Raw genomic sequence first — 27,418 nt, forward strand, 5'->3', positions numbered from 1 at the left:
GAGCAATTGGTGCCGTAAGCAAAAACAAACTTTGCAAGTCAAAGTAGTAATAGCTTGTGGAAAAATATCACCTTCAGCAGAGGGGTGTTGAAGAGAGGAGGTTAGGTTGCAGAGTGTGTGTGTGTGTGTGTGTGTGTGTGTGTGTGTGTGAGTGAGTGAGTGTGAGGGGGTTGGTGAGGCACTGGAGGAAGAGTGGGGGAGGCCAACTTGGATGCATGTGCTGCAAATTAGGCAGGCAGCCCCTCATGTTGGTAGCAGCGGAGGAGGCAAGAGCGCGGGAGTTTCTGCATGGCTGCAGACTGCTGCTTGCACCTTGGGGGATGACTGACCCGGGTGCGAAAAGAGGGAAGCCAACACAGAAGGCTATGACGAACACTTGCTTGCCAGTGGCCCCCCCACCCCCTCTCTCTTTAGCCCTATACGCAGCCCCTGGGGAACCCTTGCACGCAGTTAAGCAGCCTCTGCATATCCACTCCCCATGTGAGTCTTCAGTCGCTCTTTTCTTTAAACAAGACCTCCTTTCCCCTCTACATGTGTTTGAGGCCTGCCGTCCCCTCCTCCCCTCCCTCGGCCACCGGGAAAAGACTGTGCTTCATTTCGTTCTGGATGGGAGTCTACATTTGTTCTGAAAATAAACAGGCAGCCTCATTTTGCAGGAATATGCACAAACGTCTTCAAGGTTTCACGCCTGATAAACACAGAAGCAGAGTTCTATTTCACTGCAACACTTGAATACACACTTCCACAAGAAGTACAAACAATACTATCCAGGTAATCTCTCTCCAGTCACACTCACACGCAGATAAATAAAATTTCTGCACCACGGTTTGACACAGATTTGGAGTTTATTCACACATAACATACTACAGTGGGTAATGTATTCAAGAAACATTGAACAGCGCTGTCATATGACACAGGAAAAACAAAAAACAAAAACAACGAAAAAGACACCGAACCCTTTCTTTGCCATTATATAAAAATAGTGTTGCTACAAAAGTATAAATTAGGTTTACTAATAAGACAACTCAGATCTGACTCTACACAGGAAAATGCTGCCAAAGTGCGATAAAAAGACAAAATGAAGAGAATCAAAACATACTTTTTTTGCGTTTTAGCAGAGTATAAAAAGGAAGAAATACCTGTAAAATAGGATGAAAGCAACACTAATTTCTTAACCTGAATTGATAATACAGACTATAATCCATAGTTAAAACAGAACAGATCTCCATGTTAGCATTCTTATACCACATTTTAACAACCAAACTTTTATTATCTGAATAAGTTAAAATCCTGAAACAAAATAAAACTTACAGCTGATTTCAGTTTTCTAGTAACAGTATCTAAGTTGAGTTTTCTATTATATCAAAACCTTCTGAAATGCTACTGTAGAAAAAGAGGTATAATGTTATTGGTGCTCCCTACTTTATCTCTGAAATGAAGGTGCCCCCTTGTGGCATAAAAACAGCAGTTCTCTTGTATTTACATACTACATCCTCTGAAAATGGATGATGTCAACCCATTAACACCAGTCCACAATCAGCACAGCTACTCCCACCTTGAAAGGTTAGAATTCAGTCCGGGGTGTCTTAAACATCAACTGAGAGCCAATATGATTCATTTCCATCTGATGACAGACACTGGCTTATAATGTTATATATCAGAACTCTTATTAAAAGCATGCATATCTTAGATATACTCGTTTAATCAACAAAAGAACGCTATTTCTACAGAAAATTAAGTTGACATCATTACGTCAACAATGGCATTTTGTCCCAGAGCATATCCTATTGAAAATACTTATTTAAAAACTCTAAGAAAAAAATCCCTTCATCATTCAGTTGAGGATAACTTGAAACCACAAATCATTGTACAGTATTTTGACTATGTCTTTGACGAGCCTAAATTTTTGTATGAACATCTGATTCCCAATCTTTAAATTACAACACTACCTTCTGAGTACTGAGGTAAAACATTGGATTGGTAATTAAAAAATTAAATACAATTTACAGCAATTTTTCTTCTTCTTCCTCTTCTTTTTTTTGATTTTTTTTTTACCAAAATATATAAATATATATATTTAAAAAAACACATTAGATATATTAAGAAAACCATTATGGGGAAAAAAAGCATTTATGAAATACTAAATCAAAGCTTGGAGGTAAGGAGGGCTACAGTCTATTAAAAAACATCTTGTGTAGTTATGAACAGTTTGTAATGCAGAGCCTTTGACCTTTAATTGACATAAGGGTTTTAAAGTTTTAATGCCACTAAAACAAAGATGACAAATGTTATGACATAAGTAAAAAGGGCATTCTGGTGTAATAAAAGAATCCGATGTCCAACCATAATCTGATAATTGCTCCCTCTCTTTTCTTGCGTGTCGTTTTCTGTCATTCTTCACAAACTAAAAGGTTACAGTCACATTAACCTTATATTTAACTGTAAACTGTCCTTCACCAACCCTCGAAAAAAGGACGTGATCTTTAGGTTCAAATGCGGATGATTAGCATCGATCGCTACGAGGATGACGGGGCAGCCTTTCAGTCAATAAGCACGATATGCAGAAGCATCAGAGTAGTGACATCAGTTCCAAATACAGTGTGTCAGTGTTTCTATTGGCCGGAAAAATGAACCGATTCAAGGTCAAAAGTGACACTGAAACAGGAAATGAATGTTTGAATGGACCTGTCGTACACAAGCAGCAGCTGAAATGAACGAGACAATACTGAGAGGGAACACATGTATGTCTGTACCTGAAGTTGCCTGAGGGCTTAAAGTTGGGCAAAGTTTGTTTTTTACTCTTAATCGTGTAATAAAGTGATATTTAGGTTGGCTGTTAGCATTTAAGGGGCAGGTGATGTAGCCCGAGGCCCTAAAACAATATAAAATCAGCCAAATGACAATTTTCAAAACGAGTCTCTGATATCTACCACTGAGTCATTTCAGTGTACGTTTATACAGTGGATACTTGTTACATGTGGATACTGTGCTACTGTAAAGATTATTACTGACCTCGTGGGAATGAAAAAGATGAAAGCATACATGCTCAGTTAATCTGACATTTTGACAACAAGCACTTTAAAAGTACAGTGGTTGTCCATGAGTCGTCTGAGCACTGGGACACTGCTTTGTTTCCCTTTCTATGCAAATAAAAGAAAAAGTAAATACAATGTCTACAAGCCATTGAAAGGATGAGTGAAAAGAAGGCCATTAAACAGTAATATAAAGGCATGATGTTGGCTCTGACTGTAGGGTTTAAGGTGATTGCATGAAAGAGACTTAAGGCCCAAAAAACAGAGATAACAAACCAGTACTCGACTAATTAGTACCAGAAGCAACAAACAAGATTTACAGTATAGCTTCCATTCATCCAAGTCATTTTAGGAGGTAAAAGCTCAAGTGTATGTATACTAGGATCCATAAAAAAATAAATAACTTGACATATGCATGCGTTGACTTTAGTAAATGCACAAGCAGAATGTGTCCTGTAAAAAATAAACCCTCAGTGTTTCTTCTCTTGTTTGTTGCGATTGGCACTAACTGTATTTGGGGTGGAACGTTTCACAAAAGTCACGGTTCAGTACATACCTCGGCATTGAGGTCACAGTTTGGTTTCTTTTCGGTACAGTGAGGAAAAGTGGCGGTGCCTTCTTGGATATGGTCATTCCTGAGAAAATCCCATTGATTTTACAAACAAATAACTGAAAGAGTTTATCCTTGATAATTAACTGTAGGAGTGTGATGAGAACAGTCGGAAAAACTATGGCCTGTGGATAAAGCTTATTGCCTTAAAACGGGAAACGTGTAGCTCACAAAAGGAAGACAGCATGTATATACGAAATTATAAATGCGAAGCGCATAAGTCCCTACTGACAAGTCTTTTCAGACTGAGCTTAAAAAAAAATAGATTTATAGGCGCAAACAAAGATTTATGCAAGTATCAATTAGCATTTTGCCTCCAAGCGACAGCCTTTCATCTGAGGGAAATGCAAAGGTAAAATGTCTTCAGTGTAAAAACAACTTACGCAATTCTTAATCGGCTACAGAGCTGAGTGATGTAGCCGTACTGGAAACTAACAATGAGATAGTCAAAAGGGTCACATAATGCTGTCACTGCTCGATATAATGTACGGATTAATCACGTTTTTGTAACTGCCTGTTAGGATATGGTACAGCTGATTGAAATCGAACCACAAACAGATTCTAATGTGATGTTTTCCTCTGTGTAGATGTATGAAAATCACTTGTAAAGAAATGTCCACCAAAGATAACGTTTATCATTTCGTCTCTTCTGTGCAAGTCAGTGAGTTTGACTTTTATATCTAGCAGCATAAGACTTGTATCTAGAATGAAAACGTTGGATCACTTTTCTTTACCATTGGTAACATAAAAAAAGAAAAGCATCACACTTGTTTTGTCTGTGTTTTTCTGCTACTTTTTACTTTTTTAAATGAAAAAGTTGCATGCACTGCATGCGAATCATCTGCAGCTACATTTTAGGACACTGATGCAACCATCAAAGTCAACTGCAATGATTAAGCTCTCAGTTACCTGCCCGTGGCTGAATGTGCTGAAAAATAAACATTTCTATGACTTGTGATAATAAATGATAAACCTAGTACACCTATTTGTCAGAGGTGCAATGGCAGTGAAGATCCACCGCTTGATTTTTTTTTGTCATACACCAATGAATATTACTTTAGAGATTGTAAATACCTGGTCAACTTTGACAGTCAATTTTCAGAGGTCTATGACAGGAGCTTCAAGCAATGAATTCTTTACCTGAAAATGTTGTCATCCAGTGAGAATAACAGCATTGTAGCCTTGTAGTAGTTTAGTTAATAGGCTGGAGTAAATCAAATCACTGGCTGTGACAAGACTAAACTCATCCTGCTTATGTGTGCATCCCAAACCGAGGGCAGAGTACCAAACAGGACAATCTTTTGAGAGTTACTGTTCCACCCCTACATTTTGGCCACAGTACTTAACAACTCCATAAAAAATATGTAATACACCGTATTGTTTTATGGGTGTTTGCAACCTTAACAATGTGACTTTATCTTTAAATATTTGTCTCGAGAAGTATTTAATGTCCATACACATTTATGTTTACAGTTAGGCTAAACCTAAAATATATAAATAATAGTCTTGAGTCATTGGTTGGAGGTGAAGGTTTGGTTGATTAGGTTAGTTAGGTTTTCTTCTAGCCCATGTTAGAGTGAAGGAAAATTAGTTTGTTCATTTCCTCAGCAGTTACCTGCTGCCTCCTCTTCATAGCCAAGCTCTGCTCACACACAGTCACGCACTCTCTGCGTATGCCCACAGCAGGCACTGCAAGTAGCCACAGTGCCAGGCGAGCGAGCCTGGGGAACTTCTCGCCCACTGTTGAGCTCCAATACTGGAAGAGATCAGGTGCACCTTGGAGGAGAGGCTCAGCCAGGTATTGAAAAATCTCTTGTCTAACTTGGCTTTGGCTGTCATCGTTACCAGACACGGTGCAAGATGAGGAGGACCCGCGTGAGGGGCCACCATTGTTTCCACTTCCCTCTACTCGGCTTATTTTAGGAGTGGGGGGGCCATCGGCGTCCCGCTCGTCACCACCTGAACCTCCACCACCAGTGATACCACCATCCCTAGTTTCAGCAGCCATTTCGCACGCACGAGAGATTATGTCTTCATGCTGGTAGGCTGGCACTGAACGCAGCTTGAGCTGTGGGTCCAGGACCATAGCAACCTGGTGAGCTCGTTCAACCTGGCAAAAAGGTAAAATGATACTGTCAGTACTTACTCATAGAAAATACTCCCTTTATCTTATTGTTGTTAAACACTGTGTATTGTACAACCGTGGTCCCCAACCCCCGGGCCTTGGACCAGTACCGGTCCGTGAGAGTTGAGGTTGTGGCGCAAAAAAGGTTGGGGACCGCTGTTGTACAATCGAGATGCAAATATCAGGTGAAATGAATTTTATAAAATAAAAACTTGAATTGCTACACAGAACAAGCCAGTTCTAATGTAACTTATTTAAATTAAGATAAAAGAAACATTCATTTAGCAATACAGAAGTTATTAAGTGTAAGGAATACCAGTTTAATACCTTGAAGTTTTCCTTGAGTGCTTCTAGGAAATAGTGGCAGAGTTTGCTAGCTGTGCCGGTTCCAGCCTCTCCAGCTTTGGATGTGAAGAACTTCTCCAAGCGCAGGTAGACGGGCAGCACCTGCTGTAAAGTTGGTCTCCTCTGGCTGCTCAGCTCCAGAGCTGCCAGGCGCAGAGGTGCCAGCAGACAAGCCAGGGTGCCTAGCAGATGCTTGTTGAGACCTTGGAGGAGCGGGGCTGTGGCCTTACTGCGGCCATAAGCCTCACAAATCTGTTCAAAGTGGGCATGGACCTGCAGGAGAGCTTCGGCCATACGATCCCAACAAGGAGGGGTGGGGCATTGTGCAGGGTTGCCCTGTGGACCTTCCTCAGTTGTGCTTGTGGATGTGTTGGTACACTGTTCATCACGGAGAATGAGTGTGGTAGAGGAGGAGATATCTCTGCATGTGGAGAGAAGCTCAGCCAGCTCATGAAGCCCTCGAGCCTGGAGGCTTCGCTTCCCAAGAACGGCCTGAACAACCGCACCGAGTGAGCATCCTGCGCAGCGCAAACATATCCGCCCCCGGCCCCCGCCTCCCAGTGGTGACCCTCCAAATCCTGCCGCCCACACTCTGGGCTCAGAGACATACACAGTGCGGATGTCTGACATCACAAACTCAGAAAGCACGTTCTGCACCCAGTGATGAACCTGTTCTGGCCCTTCCCTCAGCTCAGCCTCCCTTACACCAAGCACGTAACGCTTTAGTCTCGAGCCCTCCACCTGGTAGGCTGTTAGAACGTAGCAAGCGTCTGGGCCAGATGTCTGGGAGTGGCAGGTGACGGCGATGCCAAGCGAAGCATTTGAGCCTAGAGCACACGTGACCTTGACTTTTACTTGGTTGTACATGCGGGGCAGCTGCCGCAGTGCCAAGGCACTCATGTTGCCAAGAGCATCACGGGTTGAGTAGGCACCATGACGAGCACCCGTATCCACTAGGGTCTGTGCCAACTTCAGGAAGTCCTTGCTGTTGAGCACATTTAGCATGCTCAGATCTGAACACATTACCCGTAATAGGCGTTCAGCCACCTGCTGGCGCTCCTTCTCAGGTAGTCCATTATTCTCTGCCAGGACAGACAGCAGATGGATGGTTAGGAAAGCAGAACAAATGATAAGAAAGACAATTAGTGTTTATGTTTCTTTGGATATTCTGGCAGAAACATTAAAATAAGAAAAAGGATATAAAAACAATCAGAGAGGGATTATGACATAGTGTGAAGTCATTGCAATCAAAGGGGAAAGCTACACAGAGCAGACACCACTGCTGCCTTTATTAATCAGAGACATAGATGGCTTCTATGTTAATGTTCCTAGTAGGCTTATTTAATAAACCAATGACATGATGAGAGCTACAGCACGAATGCAACATTACTGTACTTTCAAAGAGCTGTTGGCATAGTGCTTTAGTGCTACACAGAAAACAATCCAAATGTCCAAAATGTTTTATTTCTGTTTATTTTTACTTATTCAGTAGCGATAAAGGCAGAAAATGTTGTGAAAGAGACAGGTATGCAAGAAAATTGCCCAGTGGGATATTACATATGGGAAGCCTCTTAACCACCAGGCTTAATGAAGGTGCGGTACTTACGGGTGAGAGCATGGTTTCTCTGGGAGATACTTTGAGGCTGGATTTGTAGTTTAACTGAGGAATGGGCCTGAGCCTGAGAGCCTCTCCACAGCTGCTCCTGAGGACCCGATACTGAAGAGGTTTTGGGAGAGTCCCCTTTGGTGTGGTTCTCATTATCAGCTGTTGACAGAGAGATGGAAGAGCTGGCTGAGTTGTTAATGGAAAAAAGCACAAGTTAATTGTATTGAGTGGAAGAAAATGTAAAGATTAAAACCATGACACAAAACAACTGTCTTTAAAAGAACCAATAACTTGGCCTCCCTGTGGTTGACAAATTGCACCTTAAAAATAAATACCACAAGTTAAAGAATTATTTTCCTAGTTGTTTCTCATTATAAGATCACACAGCGTTCCATCTATGGTAATTAATTTGCCAAAGTCAATCTCGGCAATATTAAAAAAAAAACAAACTCAAATCCAACTGATATATAATTTGTTTCACAGCTGAATCTGACTAATAATCATACAATTCCAGCTGAAGACAGGGAACATGATTCATACTTAACAGGATAACTACTTACAGTTGAACACTTTCAACATTAAATATTAAATAAAAAGGCTCAAAGACAGATACTTTCTTGCTTTCCTGGTTTGCATCTTTATTTATTTTTGTGTTAGTAAGTTTTGCAAGAATATTTGGCTTAATTGCTTAAAAACTGATTTTCTTCAGAACTGTAAAAAAAAAAATCAGCATTGACATTTTATGATTAACTGACAACATAAAAGCAGAGCAGAGAATGCAACTTTATTCTGTGCAGTCCTGGGACACGAAGCACACCCCATGATTCAGTAGCTTACAGAACCACTTTTAGCAGAAAGAACTTGAAGTCATCCTTTTCTGCATGACTTTATGTCTCTCACATCGCTGTGAAGAACCTCTGGCCCACTCTTTTTTGCAATATTGCTTTACTTCATTGAGGTTTGCAGGCATTTATCTTAAGGTCCCCCTACAACATTTCAGTTGGGTTAAGGTCTGGACTTTTTTTCAGCCGATCTGTTGCTGCTCTGATTGGTCTGTCAGTATACTGTTCTGCTGCATCATGTTGCAGTTCACAGTTAACTTTATCACACCACAAGCACACGCACAAGTCCTGTAGCTGCAAAACAAGCCAAAATGATACAGGTATATCTGTATCTACCACAGTGTTCGATTGAGGTGTTTGTGCAGATAAGGCGTGTCTGTTTTTTTTGCCAAATGTGGTTCACTTGTGCATTACGGCCAAACATCTCCTCTTTCTTCTCATCTGTCCCAAGGACATTGTGTTTTTGTGGCTTGTTTAGATGCAAATGTCTCGACCTAAGCTGTGCTGTCATGCTCTTCTTAGAGAGAAGAGGCTGTTTTCTGGCAAACCTTCCAAACAAGCCCTACTTATTCAGTCCTTTTCGAATTGTCCTGTCATAAACTTTAACATTTAACATGATAACTGAGGCCTTTATGTAAAGTCTGAGATGTAGCTTTTGGGTTAAACCTTTTCGGATTTACCCCTGGAAAGTTTGTAGATGCAGTAAAGGTGTTTCTTGCAGGACTGCACAGAGTCTAGAGAAAACTCTCTTTTCACATGGACAGACAGACAGACAGACAGACAGACAGACAGACACACAGTGACAAATGATGCATCAAATCTTTGCAACACTATTTCCAGCAAACTCAGATCCAGATCTGCAACAACCCTCATTATTGGCAGATATAGAAATATTATGTACAGTAACACGGAATACTAATTAAACAGTGGTGATATGTGATGAATGGCAGTTTTGAATGTATTGCAGCCACTGACACTGCGTTCACGTTATGTACTTTTTCTGCTGTCGTGCTTTACATGCATTTGTAGTCGTGGACTCACCAGCATGGGACTGCATGTGCTCCAGCAGGTTGTTGTAGAACTGGAACTGGATGCCACAGGCACCACAAGTGTACGGTTCTAAAAAAATCACAAGGCCCAGAAGAGTGTTGACTCTTTGTCAGAGGCAAAAATTAAAATATGGTCTGTCCCTGACGTGCACTGGATTTCTGCAAAATACAGCAGCTCCGAAACTCAGGCACGCCAGTATGTGGTAAAAGTGACTCCTTTTGAAAAAGCATTTATGAAATCTATGATTTTTTTATAGAGATATTTAATACTTAACAATAACAGTGAGCCTAATACGGTAAAATGTTGCTGCCCATAGGAGGCAATGCTAAGTTGTCAGATGTCAGTAAGACTAACAATGGGCATCTTGGTCAGACACTTTCTTGTTATAGTCAAGCCAAAAAGAAGAAAAATATATCACCACAATTACATAAAGAAAGATTTTCACTAAATAACAACAGATTTTTAAAAAAAAATCAAGGAAAACAGAGAAAATGGCAAAATAAGCAAGGTGCGTGCTTACATGCATATATTTGTTTAAGGCAGAGAGGTGTGGTTAGACTTACTCTGTGCTGTAGAGAAAGAGGTGGCCACCAGAGGGCTTGGCGTTCCTGTTAACAGGAGGACAGGAGGGGGAGGAATTTAAAACTACAGAGACAGTGGACCACCATCACTCATTTCCCTTCCTCATTTTATCACCGCATTAATATAACTTCATTTATTGTTTATTTTATTTTTATGCATTCATATTGTGTTTACTTTGAATATAATGGAACACAACAGAAAAATAAAGCAATTTACTAAACCTTGGAAAGATAGATAATATTGTATTGATTCTTTAAAAAGCAACTAAAGTGCTCCATGTCCACACCTAAACATTAAAAACATACCAGATTTACATATAGCCCTTATGTTCTTTGACATAATCTTCTTGTTTATGGATATACCACTCAAAATGCTCCTCCCACACTTATGGTACATGTCAACTGAGTGTTTTTATAAGTGAGGAATTGCTTTGCAAGCCACCAGACTGAGACAAAATAGAATAGACTGACAGGTGCCGTCCCTCTTTTCCAGCCTCGTCCAGCTGTGCAAACGCCTGATTGGATGAAACTAACATGGCAGCTTGTTTGCCATGAAGTATTCTCTTCATAAATAAAAACAGTCCAACATATAGGAAAAAGATGTAAGGTGAGAAAGAAACTGATTGCTTAAACTGATTTTAGATTGACAATGGCTACTTTAATGCTTCTCAAGAGTTTTTAGAGCTGCTGTCTCTCACTGGAACGCTTGTATTTGCATAAAGTAGCTTCATTTAACTTAAGCAAATCATGAGTAAGCAACTCAATTTCCTGTCACTCAACACGCAACTCTGCACTGTCAGACAGCACTGCTTTCCTGTGGACATTAAGAGCATCAAGCACCACTTTTGATAACCACTGAAACTCATCCACAGTATCAAAATAACAGCCCTTCTTTTTATCTTAGAGAAGAAAAAGAAGTTTAAGGGTCCCAAATCTGAAACAGGATCAGTGAAGGATAACAATTACATTGGTAAATAATGAAAAATGTCTGCATTTTCACTGAGTTGGTACATGTTGACATGTGCCACGGTTCAGGTCATTTGTGCTTTATGTTCTTCTGACTTCTCAAGATTTTACAGGGTTATTCCATCTCAAATTAAGGTGGGCCTACTGCTCAACCATCCCCAATTTGCAGTGATTGCTGTGAAATTTTAGCTATACTTTTCAAGATCCATCTGCCTACCTATCTATCTTTTCTATCTGTCAACCACTTTCAGGCGATTTTTTCACAAATTGAAATCTGAGGCAATGTTTGAACATGATTAACTCAAAAACTATTACAGATAAAAGCCCAAAATCTGTCCCAAATTATAAATCTTGATTCATTTCTTTGGTGAGAAGTATCAGGGAAAATTTCTCCTTTTATCTTCAAGAGTTTTTGACGTGTACATATTCAAGCATTGCCTCAGATTTCAACGTGTGAAAAAAAAAAAAAAAAAAGTCTAAAAATATGTTGAGGGACCATTTTGCAAAAAGAAGAAGAAAAAAAATCTTGGGAGATTATTTGTTATATGAATCTATATGTGTTTATGTGTTACATAAAATATGTGTTTCCAAACTTTGGACCATAAAGTTTGTAGGAAAACAGAAGGTCGAGCAGAAAATGTTTTAAAACTTAGCTGCTCTGAGTTGGAACGACCCTTCAGTCTGCCCCTGGGGGATGAATTCACAGTGCACAATTCAGTGAATGTTGTAGGAAACAACAGGCTGTTTCTTGGAGGCACAGTTGACGTGATGCATCTTATTTGTGCTTGAATCATAAAGGCTCATTCACTAAAGATTTCTGTTACGGCTCTAATCCAAATATAAAGTTAACACAGTTTAACACAAAAACCTGTATTTCTTTTTCTTCACAAGACCTTGATGTGGTCACCAATATAAGTGTAATCCAGGACCCAGTGTTGATAACAGGGCAGGGCAATATGGCCAAAAATATTTATCATGATATTTTTGAAAATTTGCAATAACGATGTAACCGACAATATAATTGACAAAATACTTTACAACTCCACAACTTTATTAGTGCAAAAAACCCCATCAATGTATTTTCACTTAAACAAGCAGCTTTTTTTAAGTGCATTAAAGCTATATAAAAATTTAACAGTGTAAATACAAATTCCTTGCTGACAGTTTAACTAAAAGGCATTTCCAGTGGAAATTGGCCGACATATCCTCAGCATAACCATGTATAATATCCACAAAACTTAAAAAGAGGTTATACATACGCATACGCTAATATTACGTTGAAGCACAGTACGTATCACTCCGCGAAGCTCCTGACTACGGTAGCTAAAATGCTCCGACACTCCATCAAGTGGTGCGGCTTCGTAGCTTAGCAAAGTCGTACTAAAACATTTTTGAGCGGTTTGGTAATAACAACGGCTCGCTTGCATGCTCTACCAAAAAATGTGCTTTGGTGTGTATCTGATGGACGAAAGCCAAACCAGTTCCACACCACTGATGTTGCACCATTTTTACAAACCAGTTCTGGTTCATCTGTTTCATTCAACGACCCGCCTTCTCATTCTCCGTCGCCACCGTGCTTTTTCCGCCAAGTGCGTATGTAAACAAAGGCACTACGCATGCGCGTTTTACCCATATTCTATCGTGATATTTCATTTTCTTATCATTGCCTAACATTATAACGGTATTACCGTGAAGGGTATGATATGGCCCAGCCCTAGTTGATAAACATGACATCACATGGAATTTTGTGTCAGGAATGTGACCACTTGTACTTTTTGTATTCGCATTACCATGCATTGCTCCTTTTGTGCACAACAAAACAGTGTAAGAACATTTTGATAACACCTCATATGAACCCAAACACAACAGGATGAAGTTAATGCTCTACAATTTAAGCTAGTATATGCAGTTAGATGAAACAAACCTCTCCATCTACATCTTCAGCCCAGGCATGGGTAGCAAAGCAATGTTTGCAGAAATGGTTTCTATTCTTCCATTAATTCATATACCTGAACTGTAGCATTACTAAAAATATTGTTTTTATTGTTTGAACAAAAATAATACATTTCCACCCCCCAAAAAAACCCACCAACAACAACAAAAAAAACCCAGTGACTTGTGCTCACCGCTCGAGTTCTGTGAACTGTTTGTGTCAACCAGACTGGACTGAATTGCACTTTCCAATTTCCGCCTGAATGGGCTGTCTGTATGTGAGAAAACAGGAAAAACGATGAGTGACATGGTCAGGCCAACGACTGTGGATAACATTTTTAATTTAAACTGAATCCGCACAACAGTTAGAGAGGGGAAGCAAAGTTAATGACGTGCAATTTACACTTGATTTTAGTTTGCAGCATGCAAATCAATCACGCTAACAGCCTTGAAAATGATCCAAACGTTCAAATGATATTTAAATATGGGTTTAATTCCTCCTCTTCATTCCATCTTTTTGACCCACTTTTAAGCTCTGTGTGTGTGTGTGTGTGTGTGTGTGTGTGCCATGCTTTAAATAGTTCTTTATGGCACACTGCTTCTTAGCAGAATTACTTTTTTTTTTGTTAGGGGAGGAGATTTGGGGGGGCCTTTAGAAAATAAAAATTAATGTGTAATTTCTTGTGTTCAGCAGCTAATATTTAGGTGCTTTAGGCAATTAAAAAAAAAGATGACATCAAATTTATCATTTAAATTGTTCACCCAACCATTCAGCAAAGATTCATTTCCTGCAAAGATATCACATATGCAACAGTAACCTTACACACAATTAGCAGAAACTAACAATTCCAACAATAGTGCAGTTTTTTTTTTAAATCCTCAGCCAATCACAGAGCACTTAGGTTCTACATTGCCAAATCTAGAAATTATGTGTAAATGTGAATGTCCACTGGTGAACAAAAACATTATTACTTCCCAGCCTAATATGCTCCTTGTGTTTTTTGTGCAGTCAACATAGCATCAAGCACCCAGAGCATGACCTCCTCAAGCTCTGAAGGTTCCCTGTGGTATCTGGCACTGATTTGTCAGCAGCAGTCTTTTAATTGAAAGTTGTAAACCAGAGATGCCAAGCATCACACCCAAACAGCCTCTTCATGGTTTCTTCCTCCTCAGTGATCAGTGACTAGGTTCTTATCACTGCTGACATGAGACGTATTTTTTCAGAGGCAATTTAGACGAGTCTTTGGGTCATCAAAATTATGGAGGACCACAAGAGCCACACGCATCAAAATAAAGAATTCTGTGCTTAAATAATGAATTGTAGAATAAATTCAGCATTTGTAAATTCATTTTTGCATTCCACATTAAAAAACCTGTTTTTCAAAATGTTTTTTAAAAACCTCATTTCAATATAATTTTTTAAAATTCCACATTAAATTAGCATGAGTACTGCAAAGTTTTGTAGTACTAAAAAATTAATTAATTAATTAAAAAAAAAAAAAAAAAAAAAAAAAATCACACAAGCATCACACATCTGACATATTCCAGTTCCATTTTGTGCAGTACACTGTTGAAATTATAAACTATACATTCTAGTTATTCACTTATCAGTGATTCTTGAGTAAATGGATGTCACTGATAAATCTGTGGTGATTCACCTGCAAGTGTTTTTAACAAACTTTGTTTTTTGTAGAATTCATCAGCAGCTGTGGAGAGATGCATTCAAATATCTTCTGGTTCCACTTTTCCTAACCTGGAAGCTGAGGATGGCTTAATCCTGACAAGGACACAAACCTCAGCGCTTATCATAGATGTTCCTCCGTGCAGCCATTCCGGAGAGAGAGCAACGACCACTGATTAAGATCAGCAAGAAATCTGTTCCTTTCTGGCAACTTGGGAAACTTCTAATAAGAAAGTTTGCATTCTTAGAACAATGCTGGGTCATGTGTGATGTGTTATCATATGAGGACATTACATTTGTCTTAATTCTGCTCTATTAAGTGTTTTGATCATTGATCAAATATGGCAGCTTTGTGTTGTGCTGCAAGTTAAAACCGACTGTCCTCATGAGCACAGCATCTAACAACTCTCCTTAAAGTCAATTGAATTCAACTGGGCACAATGGTTTTCAGTGGGTGAAACATTCATCACTCATCTGTTACACCGGAGAAGTCACTTGGATGAGTGATAAAACAATTTTCCACAGAAACATCCAGAGCAAGTAACCTTTTGGGCATATGCTTGCCTGTAATTCATTCATCAAGAGATTTTTTTTTTTTAAATGTATACATTTGTTTTCAGTTGTTGTTTCTCTTGGCTTAATTTCAGCCTTAGAAGCATCTCTCAGAAGAAACCCACTGTAAACTTTTTGCCAATAATTTGACAAAAAGATTGTTGAGCCAGGTGGTGGTTTAAGACCAAAACTGAACTCAAACAGTAAATTCACACAGTGAAGTAAAGTTACTAAAGTTTTGTACCCCCCCCCCCTCCATTTTATTTCTTGCAGATTTTTATTTTATTTATTAATTTTTTTTTATATTCATACAAATGTGTACAAGTTACAGACTTCCTCAGTAAATTTGCACTCTTTCAGAGTCATTTGAATTGTGTGTTAAAGGAGAAAGAGATTAGCAGGTAAAGTAGAGGATGCAGAGTCCATTTTAATTACCGTTTCAAATTATGTTTTAAAAAACATTTTGAAAATCAGCTTTTTAATGTGGAATTCGAAAATTAATTTACAAATGCAGAATTAATTCTACAATTCATTATTTAAGCACAAAAATGTTCAACATATGACAGTTATTATGAACATTATCAGCTTCAAATGTTACAGTGTGGCCCACTAGTGTATGTGATCTGTAAATAGTACTTCGACAAAAAAGGCAGATTTGATGGTCAAATTTCAGTATGTGTGTTTGTGTCCAAGGTAAAAAAAAAAGGTTCAAGGGTTATAAGGCATGCGACTTTTCCTATATAAATGAAAAAAGTAAAAAAAAAACCAAATTTATGCTTACTTTTTATCTTTCCAGTTTGGCTGTGGCCAAATTTACTCATATCCATGCTACCACATTCCTGTACCCGTGATGTCTTCAAATCAAATGAACCTACATGAAAAAGGAGCATCTTGGATTGCATTCATTGCACAACTTTAGAAACAAAATACATAACACTGTCCATACAACAAGGTTTAGAGCTGCATATGAGATTTCATACTGTACAAAAATAAAATGAAGAAATGACTCATTATCATAATAAATAAAGCACAGAAAACAAATGAACTCACCCATTGGCGTGTGAAGAGCAACATGTTCCTGGTACGGGTTGAAATACTTGTACTGCTTCCCACAGAATTCACAAACATAGCTCCCAGTTTCTGGAAACAAGAAAACACATAAACAAACCTTTGTCCTCTTCTGTATCCACGATGGTTATAATAAGAAGGAGTAAAGATTAAATCTGTTGGATTAGTTGTCTTCAGTTAAGATGAAGAATAGCGTTTTTGCACATGCCTTACTTCACTAGAGAGAAGCAGAAAACAAGAAGTCGATATCGAGTGGAAAGAGGAAGAAGCAGTGACTCTGACTGGATGTTGTTTGTTTTGTTTTTTTTACAGTTTACATTTAGCAGTACATAATAGTGATTAGAAACACAGGGGTTTCCCTGTTTTGTGCATGGAGGTTCACACTATCACCCATAAAAGTCATTAATGCAGTGATAAGTGCAGGATTCCCACCTGCAAACACTGCCAATAGTGTTTTAAGGGGCACGTGCTGCTGTCTGCTGAACCCGCTGTCTCTGTAGAGGTGGGTGAGTGCTTTTTCCCCTGCGAAAAAGGACTTATGGACTTATGTTTGGAAACCTTACCAGTCTTTACTTAACGTATATCCTTGGTGTTATTTACACTGAGTATCACAATGTCTTAACGCCTTTTCACTATACGGTGTTCAATACTTTTAACTGGACAGAAGACTGAAACTGTAAGGCCCTAAAACATCACCGAATTTTAACTTAAAGAAAACTTTCTGGAAAATCTTTCTATATACTTCTTCTGCAGGGAAACACAAAAGCCAAGCTACCTTAAAATGAATTTTGTAATCTCATTCTGCTGTGGTATGTCTTCATTTTGAAATCATACTCTGTACAGACATCTGCAGCGATATTATTGCATTTGTCCTGATGGTTCAGTACACAACCCTCAGCTCAGTATTAAAATTCCCTGGTTTAATGCGATTCCTCCGTGTTGAAGTAAACAAAGAAATAAAATATTTTTCAAAATTTTCAGATTTTGAAAAGTTAACTGTGCACAACTTCCACTTATTTTAAAATATAATTTTTATTTACTTTATGCTTGTGAACAAGGAGTTTAAAGCCTTTTTTTTGACTGACTGCAGCATTTTATTATCCCAACTCTAACAATAAGAATAACTGCCTATCAGGCACTTTTTTGTCTGCTAAACTTAAATCAAACTAAACCAATCAATGAATATACCAAACTGTGAATTTTGTGTACAGATATCTGTGTACCTCAAGTACACCAAACAGTCTTACTTGGTCCAATTTTCTGATAGGGTTCAACTGGCTCCTCTTCTTTAAGGCCATCCACAGGTAGCACCACCTGTTCGTATGGATCTGAGAGAAGAAAAGGAAGATGACCAAGCCGATTATCTTCTCACAATACTCGTCACAAAACTTGAGCTCTTTCAGATATGTAATACTACAATAATCACATGAGTTCAATTCCTGCCTGCATCTCATCTTTTACCCAGTATATCCACTATCCCTCCTCGGTACATGGTCGAACCATCTCAGCCTCACCTCTCTAACTTTGTTTCAACTGCTCAACCTAAACCGTTCTTAAACTCTGCTATTTCTTGGCCTCCTCTCTTCTTGTCAGGTTCACAGTATCCGAACCATACATCATAACAGGTCTCACTACCATCTTGTAAATCATTCCTTTCACTCTTGCTGCTATCCTTCTGTCACAAATCTGACACACTGACACTCGTCTCTCACTCAGGTCCCTGAGGTCATGTGATCAGGGCTTGCTGGTTGTCCATCCAGGCTGAAAACGAAAGGTGACAGAGCTTTTGTAACTTTGGCCCCCAGACTCTGGAATTCTCCCTTTGAGCTTGAGATCCGTGGACTCCGTGGTCTCTTTTGAAAAAAACTAAAAAGTCATATTTTTAAACTTGCTTTTGGTTAATTTTTGTTTTTATGATTTAGCTTCTGTGAAGATCTTTGTGATTTTTATCTTGAAAGGTGCTATACAAGTAAAATTTTACTTAGGTAACTCTTTCCACAGAGTTCACCCAGCCTGCACTCTCCTCTTCACCTCTGCTCCTTGTATCCTCACCTTTCCTCCTGCCTTGCGCTCATTTACACACATGTATTCTGCCATGCCTCTGCTGACTTTCATTCTTCTAAAAGTTTAAGGGCCCTTAATTCCCTTGACTTGCAGACCACATTTAGACACTGGCCATCCCTTCTGTTTTTTGGAGTCCTTGAATAAAATGCTTAATTTTATTTTATTTTTTCCTCCATATAAACAATCTAGCCCCCTTTGTTTAGATTTTGCAGTTGCTGCAGAAAGTACAGATTTTTCCACGAGGAATGATTGAAAATTGTGCAAAACTTACCATCAACTGCATGCAGATCACGATGCTCCTGAAAGCAGCTATAGTATTTATACTTCTTTCCACAGATGTCACAGGCGTAACGGAAGCTACCTGTAGATAAAAGGAACAAGCCAACAATGAACAACACTGACAGTACAAACAGTGTTTAATTTATTACCAAATTCAGGTAACGCTAGCTAGACAAAAAAAAAAAAAAAAAAAAACGCTCGGGAAAACTAAATAATATCAACACACGTATGGACTGTGTAAAGTTCTGAGATCAAGAGAGAGAAATGGCTTAAACTGAACATTGGACCAAGCACGTACACGGCATATATTTTAGCCAACTGAAATGCACCGCACAGCGATTTAACACACATGTAATTCCAAAGTGTGTTGTTGCTTTCAACTGAAGGTCAGGGGTCCTATTTTTCTGTTTTCTTTCTTTTTTTTTGTCTATTTGCACCACAAACAAGGTTAAATTAACAAAAATGTTTAAAGTACAAAGGATAAGATAGGACTCCAGTGCATCCAAACAGGGAGGGAAGAATTCCAGGTATAAAGCTCTGAGAAAAGGGGTCATCCCATGCCCACAACAATTCACAAGTTTTCTCAGTTCATGTCATTGATAACCTTAGAAAAATGTTATTTCATTGAGGCTTTAAAAAACAAACAAACAAAACAAACAACCTTGACCTTTAAGTGGAACGATCAGAGGTTAATAATGAGCTTAATATTTTTATGACAACATTAATATCAAAAGCTAAAAATAAAAGCAAAATAACCCCACAAAGAAAATAGAAAGCTGCATTTAAATTAAAGTAACATATATATTGTTAGTTAACAGCAAGTTCACACAATTAAAAGAAGATCTCTTTTTAATCGAAATGTACGCGTCTGTGACTATGTACATACTATTATGTATTGTTCAAAAGTGTTTAAATGTGCAATATAATGTTACTTTAGTCTTACTTTGTTATTTTTACTTTTGTTGATGTAGGATTCACTGACATTTCTTTCCAAGTGTATAAAGGGCGTGAAAGGGCATCAGAGATGAAGATTGCTTCTTCTGCTCTTGTTAATTTTGTTGTGGGGTAAAACATTGTTCAGCCAGGTGGCTGTTGACAAGTGAGAACTGAAGTGCCTCTACACACTGCAGTCAACTGCTGTCTGAAGGCAATCTGTTGCATAAAAAGCACAGCACAAAGACTTGTAAGACAAAAATCAATTTTCCAGTTCTTTCAGGTTTAGTCTCTCTCTGTAATAACATGTCTGACGTTGTCCCTGCAGAAGGCCCCTCATCACGCACCCATGTGAAATGTTTTATTATTTAGCAGCAGAGTGACAACTTCTAAATTTTCTCCAGCCTGTTCTCAAGGGGCACTTAATCCAATCAGCTGCATTCTTAGCTGAATTCCTGAGGCACTTCAAGGATGTAATAGACAGAAGGGCTGTTAATAAATTCTGAATTTCACTATATAATCAAGTTTAAAAAGAAAAAAAGAGGGGGGAACCACATTCAAATGTGGAAAAAAATAAAGCTGCAGTACTGGCAGGTGTCTCACAAACTACATAAAACACAAAGTTGAATTTCCGAAAAGGTGTGCAGCGTCTGCGACTCTTAATATAGCACTATGGCACATAGTGAGTGTTTGTGGGGGTACAAAATGAGAAAAGTAGACCGGTGTAGGACCTTCTGCTTCCGATTTCAGACACATAGCTGGCAGTACAAGTAGAGAGAAGATTTAACCTACATAAATTAGTGAATATACATGGATGAATAATCGGCTGAACTGAAGGTAAACCGCAAGGCGTACCATTTACCTTTTGCATTTTGCTTGTTCTTTTCTTTAAGCTAAAGTAAGTAAGCTAAATAAAAGCAGGCTGATTCATGTTTGATGTCACACCTATACCTTAAAAAAAAAAAAAAAAAAAAAAAAAAATTCCAAAGGTTGAGGCTCAGCACGCACTATACCCTGAAGGAAACCCTGAAAGCATCACGGATCAATTTTCATTGATTAAATTCAATTAAAACTACTACTAATACTAATGATAATAAGAATATTAGTGACAATAATAAAAACCACAGGCTCAAACCATTTTAAGTAAAACCTGAAAATGACTTTTGGCATTGTTTGACAGCTCAGGTACATACTGTGCAAAATATGTTAAAAGTAAGCGTTATGTAAGCAAAGCAAATGGCCATTTAAAAGTGGACAAAGAATAGCTAACAGGTGATTAAAAAGATTTTTTTATTTTACAGTAATAACAGTAATTATTAGCATGAGTAATTGCATTTATAATACTGCCTGGCTGCAGTGCTGTGTATATTACATCAATTCTCCCACTAATTAAAATAAATTTTCATAAATCAGTGAATTCCTGGTGTTTGTCAGTATAATCAAAGCTTCTGTTAAATCAGTGGTCCATGCACACTGGACTGAATCAACAACATTATGGACACAAGTCTCAGTAAGGATAGTTAGAAAACAACCCCAAAATAAGACTAGACTTTACTAAAAATGTCAAACCAAATGTTTAGCTTTTTAAATCTACCAAAACTTTGCAGTGCAAGGCCCATTTTACATATCAAGCAAAAACAAACAAACAAACAAACAAACAAGCATTCTAAATATACTGTAAAAAATAAAATTACAATTTTCACAGTAGTATAACATGGTTAGAAGTTTGTGTACTGCTTACTGTATTTTAGTCTTTTAGCTTTTGGACCAATTGAAATTGTAAATAGAATCTAAAATGTTTGAAAAACATGAATCTTAATGCACCAATTAATGTGCAAAATGTTTAATTCTATGTTATATTTCACAGGACCTTTGGTGATTTAGCTATGACCCTTCTTCGTGGATTAGCATACTCTTAAATAAACTACATCAGTCTGTTGATGCAGTGGTGATGCTTTAAAAATAATCTCTTAAGACACTGTACTGACAAAATAAATGCATACAAGCAAACATTTAGAGGTAATTAAGTGGAAATATTTACAAACAAACTGCTTTGCAAAAGTCTTGAGCCACCACTCACTCCTTAATATATTGCTTGGAAAATAATAGAAATAGGTGTAGCAGGTTACTGAAACATGTAAAAATACATGGAAATACAGGAGGGCAAAAATAGAGTTTGTACTCTATTCGTTTTCCTCTATAAACACGCTTGAAAGTCTCTATATGGTATTATTCCCCAACACAATCTGAACTTCACTTAGGGAAACCTTGTCATTTCTTTAAGTAGTCTCAAGGAATATATCTTCAGGCTTCGTGAAAGACATTGAAAGCTTTTCTTTGGACATTGGCTGCTTTTTGTTCCATTCTCTGTCAAGATGATCCCAAATTGCTTCAATAATGTTGTGTTCTGGGCACTGAGGAGGCCAATCTATGACTGATAGAGTTCTTCTGTGTGTTTTTCCATCTAGGTATGCTTTTATTGCACTGGCATTATTGTGAGGTGATGAATGAAACCACGGCCAATCAGATGCTTTCCAGATCGTATTGCATGGTGGATCAAAATCTGATGCTGTGTACAAAATCCTATTAATTGACAAGAGCCCAACACCACTGGCTGAAATGGCCCTCCTTTATATAATTAGCGGAGCATTTATAGCCTTTGTTTTTCATAGGACAGTACACCGTGACAGGAAGATAAGAGAGACTGAAGGGGAATGATAGGAAAGGGTATGGGCCAGACCTGAACCTGGACCCCTGCCACCGATTTTCAGTTCTGATTTCCAGTTCTTGTGTAATTTGGCAAACTTCAGCCTTTTCTTGCTATTTCCCATCCTTAGGACTGACCTCTTGATTTTGTGAACAAAGATTATAAGATTTTTAACATACATCATGGCCAAAAGAACCAAAAATCTCCTTTCTCAAATAATAAGTTTCTTGCAGAACGGCTTTATCTGGCAAAGGCAGAAGCAGGATAACGTCCACCATACTCTGCATGAGCACAACAAACTGCAAGCAGTACGAGAGAGCATTTAAGTGAACTGGAAATTTTTATAGAAAGCAATACAAAAATACCTTCACTAAAAAGTATCCATCTCTGCTAAACAATCCAAAGGCAAAATTAATAATAAATGGAGACATAACAAAAGTTTTCAGTTTTCAGCTTTCAGTTTTCAGCCTGCAGAGGGACTAGACAAAGTTGTGCAATAGGCCCTTTACAGTCTGTCTGCTGGTTTTGAAATCACTTGGAAAGATTTCAGGAAACAACTTTGGGATCATTCACAAGTCTTTAACAACATCATATCCATTTAGGAACTAAGTCAGGGATTGACCCACGATAGTAATATTCGATCCTGTAATAATAAAATTAACAGAATAATAAAGTAATACTTCAATCAAGGACACTAACTTTCTTGATTTACAGATGACATCTTAATCTTTTTGCCAAATCCAGAAATATCAACTCCAAACTTGTTGGTGTTTTTGGATACCTTTAGTTCCATCTCAGGCTACAAGCTGAATACTCCAAAAACCTATAAAACTAGCTGGAGCATAAGTTGGAGTCCACTCAAGAAACTGAATTTCATACCTCGTGACATATTTATGAGTTAATATTAACTGTAAAAGAACAATTGGTATGCCATAATGTTGAGCCTCTTGAGCAAAACAATTGGGAATGACAATAGGAGGTGGAATTTAATCCCATTATTAAGTTTTAAATCCCAAGCTGAGGCAGGAACATGAACATCTTGACCAGGTTATTCTTCCTATCACAAACACTCAAACAAATTGAAATTCAATAAATGGGACAAATTAGGATCACAGTACATCTGGCAGGGGAGGAAAAGATTTTCAACCCTTATCCTGGCAAAGAACAAGGGATGCTTTACATTATCCTGCTTACGATACTATTACACTTTGATACAATTCAGGAATTTATTTTACTACAAAACGATGGAAGGAAAATGAAGAGCACGTTTCTGAGTATATTCTAATTCAATGATGACTGGATGATAAAAGATTCATCCAAAACCTAATGGACCTGGGTAATAAATGGACAAATTTATCTCTGAAAACAGCTAAATATTATCACCAAGTGTAGTTTGCTTGAAGGGATAAATATTGTGTTTAAACAATATTGATTTTGCCTATTAAGTTCGATGCACACTATTATCAGTGGGCTGTTAAGGCCCCCCTCTTCATATTACACCTTTAAAAAAATGAATTAAAAAGAGATTTGGCTCCTATAAAGCTCCTTAAAAGCAAAATATAAAGAAATGAGAGGTGATTCGAGACTTTGCACAGTATATTAGATTATAAAATCTATTATGAAAATACAGGTGCGAGTGAACATTTGTTTGTTTGTTTTTACTGGAATTAATGGGTTGTGTCTATCTGAAAATTTGTCCCATGGCTCCAGTAAAGACAAGCAAAAAAAAGATGCAGGATGACTGATGCTCAAAACAAATCTGTGAAACCACAGTTCTAGCATTAAAAGGTACAGAATCAGTACAGTATCACTAATAATCAGAGCTGCAACAGCCTTCCTCTATGTTAAAGACCATGAAAAAATGAGAAGCACATTGCTAGTGATCAACCATGGGCTTTTTTTCTTAGACATTAACTGCTGAGGTCATTACTTTAAAAAGATTAATCTTGCTATTTTATGACAAAGAACATGAAAAAAAGCCTGAAGAATATTTAGAGCATACTTTTCAGCTGAAACCGAGATAAATTTGTTCAGCTCAGATGGGGTCCAGCACGTCTGCTGTGAAAACAGGAGAATGCAAAGTCTCAACAGTGAAGCACAGTGCTGGAAGTGTGAAGGTGTTGGGCACATGACATTTATAAATGGCAACATCAGTGCTTATAGACATATTAAAATACTGACTGACTAACTGACTCCTGGCCAGAGGTTACATCAGCGGAATATTTTCTATCACTGACCGTGACATTCGCCTTAGAAGCAAAAGATCACCGGTTCGATCTCATGAGGAGACACAAATTCCTTTGAGATTGCATCAGGAAAGGCAACCAGTGTAAATTGTTAAATGAAACATGCAGAGCTACCTGTTGTAGCAATCCCTTGCTACAACAGGTATAGCCATAGGGGATAACTGAAAGTAAACTTGTTAATTGGCACTATATTAATAAAACTGAACTGAGTTTTAATGATGACAAAGATGAAAATATCTGATGGCTGTATGTCCTTTTGATAAATTAGAACACTGATAGTGGATCCACCACAAAATAAGTAAGCAATGTTAAGAACTGGTCTATTTTTTTTCATAATATTGAATACACAGAATCCCCCATCAACATGTTGGACTGCATCTGCAACCATTAGAGAATTACAGCTGCTCCATGTTGCACAGTGTCCATGCTACTGGTTTTCCTCTCAATGAGGTGAGTGCTCATAGGACTTTTTATGACTTCTGGTCATTTCCCAAGAGAAAGGTTCCCCTAACTATCAAACCTTTGAGATAATAGTGGTTAATTCCAGTGTCCAGTGCAGCAGCAGAGTACAGTACAGAACACTTCTGGGGTGGGAAAAGTAGAACAGCACAAACCCTCAAGCAGCTGGATCCAAGGTCTCTGGTGGTATACCTCTCAAAAACTCTGTTCAACACTGGTATCCTTCATGCCAAGGAGGATAAAGTTTCATCAAAAATTAAAGGTTAATGAACACTCACTACTCCATTAGCTATACCTTTTCAACTGCTCATTAGCACAAAACTCTGTTCAGCTATTTAGATAGTTTGAACTTCAACAGACTATGTTTACCTATCAGAATGGGGAAGAAAGGTAATTTAAATCATTTTGATGTGGTACAGTTATTGGTGCTAGAATGGCTGATTTGACTTTTCAGAAACTGCTGATCTGTTAGGATTTTCCCGCTCAACCATCAAGAGTTTACAGAGGGAAACGATCCAGAAAGCAGCAGTTCTCTCAGTGAATTTGCGGGGGAAAGGTTAGAGGTCAAATGTCATGTTCATATAATATTTTCTATATGTTGACAATACACACCAAACTTGTAAGTATCATAGTTTCTAAGATAAGGCTTTTTGTCAATTTTCAATCAGTTGATGTAGAAGAACTTGGGTGAAGAAAGACAAATTTTAAAATTTAATGTTAACATGAGCCCACTCCACACTCAATTTTTATCAGAATCAATTCATGTTTACAGACAGAATCACACTCTCACACACACACACGCTACCAATAACATATCTCATATTTCACATATCTCAAACTGGTTTCTTGAACATGAGTCCACTGTACTCAATGGCCTTCACAGTCACCAGATCTAAATCTAATAGAGGTCCTCTGATGTGGTGGAATGTTAGTTTCTTATCTTGGATCTGTAGCTCTAGAAATCTGCAGCAACTGTGTGATGCTATAATGACAATGTCGCTGAATCTGTGTCAAGAATTAAGGCACTTCTGTAAAAGGGTGTCCGAACCTGTACAAGCAATGTGTACCTAATGAAATGGCTGCGGAACGTATGAAGTATTGGGGGGAAGAAAATAACAGATGCAAATCTCGCTTGCTACTGTGGATTGCATATTTTTAATATAGTAAATCCCAGCGGTTTTTCTAACAGTAAATACATTTCTGTTGAAATTAGAAGTAATGCAGTTATGAAAAAGTGATATGGAATCATGTGGAATTTAAGACATGTTGTACAAGGAGAACTCGGTTATATTCAAGAGTATTCACACTTTGAATTTATTGCAAGCAATGTGTTGTGCAAGCAATGGCAACAAAAGATAGTTGTGTAACCATAACACGGTGAAGAATTTACTAGGAATTTATTGTTATTTGTTACATGACTGGGTATAGAAATAGCACCACACCAATATAAGCAGAAGACTCCCTTTCCTTATTTCTACTCTTTGAAATAGTGTTGTCAAACCAGCAAGTTAAGAAAGTCTCTTTATGTTAAATTGAAAATAATTTGGGAATTTCTCCAGTTATGGTACATAATGTCAATAAAATATTTAGAGAATCTTAAAAAAAAAAAAAAAAAAAAAAAAGGGAAAGAAATAGCAAAACACACATTCTGCAGTGCAATTTACTACATGGGTTCATGGGTTTGCACTCTAATCACTGTTGGTTTTTGCATTCACAAATCCACTGAGAAGGCAACAGTATTTCTGGATCTTGTTAATCCAGAAATACTGTTGCCTTCTCTTTTTTAGAAGTAGGCAATGCACACCAACAGCAAAAAGGCCACCCTATCATTATTTTTCACATAGTGCTTGAATCAAAATGACCCCATTTAAAAATAGAGTATATTATTATTTTTTGATTAAGATGCTAAAGTTATAGTTATTATAGTCATGTACTTATATTCATGAGCAGAAAAAAAAATTGTGGTTGAGCGTTATGCTTGATTAATTCCTGACTTCTCAGAGAATTCCAGTGTGCCAGCTTAAATTTAGGGAGTAAAAACATGAATTCAGTTTGAAATTCCTCACTGCTGCTCAAAATAGTACAAACATCAAGAATTCACTGAAAAAGGAAAGAGTCCGCATTTAAGCACTGTGATGCTGGATGGTCTTTAAGACAAACAGGGCGAGACAAAGTGTTCTCACAGTGCAGTCAAGTATTCTTTGGAGTTGATTACAGAGACTGATACTTACAAAATGTTCCAAGGAAGAGGCAGAAAATGAAAGCTGACTGAAGCAGATCTCAGGGCTCTCTAGATTTAAAGTACTACAAACAGAAGGACGGACACTGATGATCTTTAGC

At 37.9% G+C, this 27,418-nt stretch overlaps 1 protein-coding gene across 6 annotated transcripts in view; it reads right to left on the reverse strand.

Annotated features, from left to right (window-relative positions):
- Positions 1-826: 826 nt before the first annotated feature.
- The window catches only part of znf618 (zinc finger protein 618), a 46,534-nt gene continuing 19,942 nt past the window's right edge, over positions 827-27,418 (reverse strand). For 4 of the 6 annotated variants that reach the window (XM_082539164.1, XM_082539162.1, XM_082539163.1 and 1 more), the window contains 11 exons: positions 18,726-18,815; positions 17,638-17,718; positions 16,823-16,912; positions 16,373-16,462; positions 16,104-16,193; positions 13,284-13,361; positions 10,174-10,218; positions 9,602-9,679; positions 7,719-7,877; positions 6,095-7,194; positions 827-5,752 (listed from right to left, as the gene is read on the reverse strand). In XM_082539164.1, the coding sequence (XP_082395290.1) occupies positions 5,204-5,752; positions 6,095-7,194; positions 7,719-7,877; positions 9,602-9,679; positions 10,174-10,218; positions 13,284-13,361; positions 16,104-16,193; positions 16,373-16,462; positions 16,823-16,912; positions 17,638-17,718; positions 18,726-18,815 (2,450 nt within the window). In that variant the 3' untranslated portion in view covers positions 827-5,203. The remainder of the gene's footprint in view (positions 5,753-6,094; positions 7,195-7,718; positions 7,878-9,601; positions 9,680-10,173; positions 10,219-13,283; positions 13,362-16,103; positions 16,194-16,372; positions 16,463-16,822; positions 16,913-17,637; positions 17,719-18,725; positions 18,816-27,418) is intronic. The other 2 variants (XM_082539166.1, XM_082539167.1) reach the window with 2 other exon arrangements.

The sequence above is a fragment of the Aulonocara stuartgranti genome (genome assembly GCF_965226115.1).
Source record: "Aulonocara stuartgranti genome assembly, chromosome: 7".
Taxonomy (NCBI): Eukaryota; Metazoa; Chordata; class Actinopteri; order Cichliformes; family Cichlidae; genus Aulonocara; species Aulonocara stuartgranti.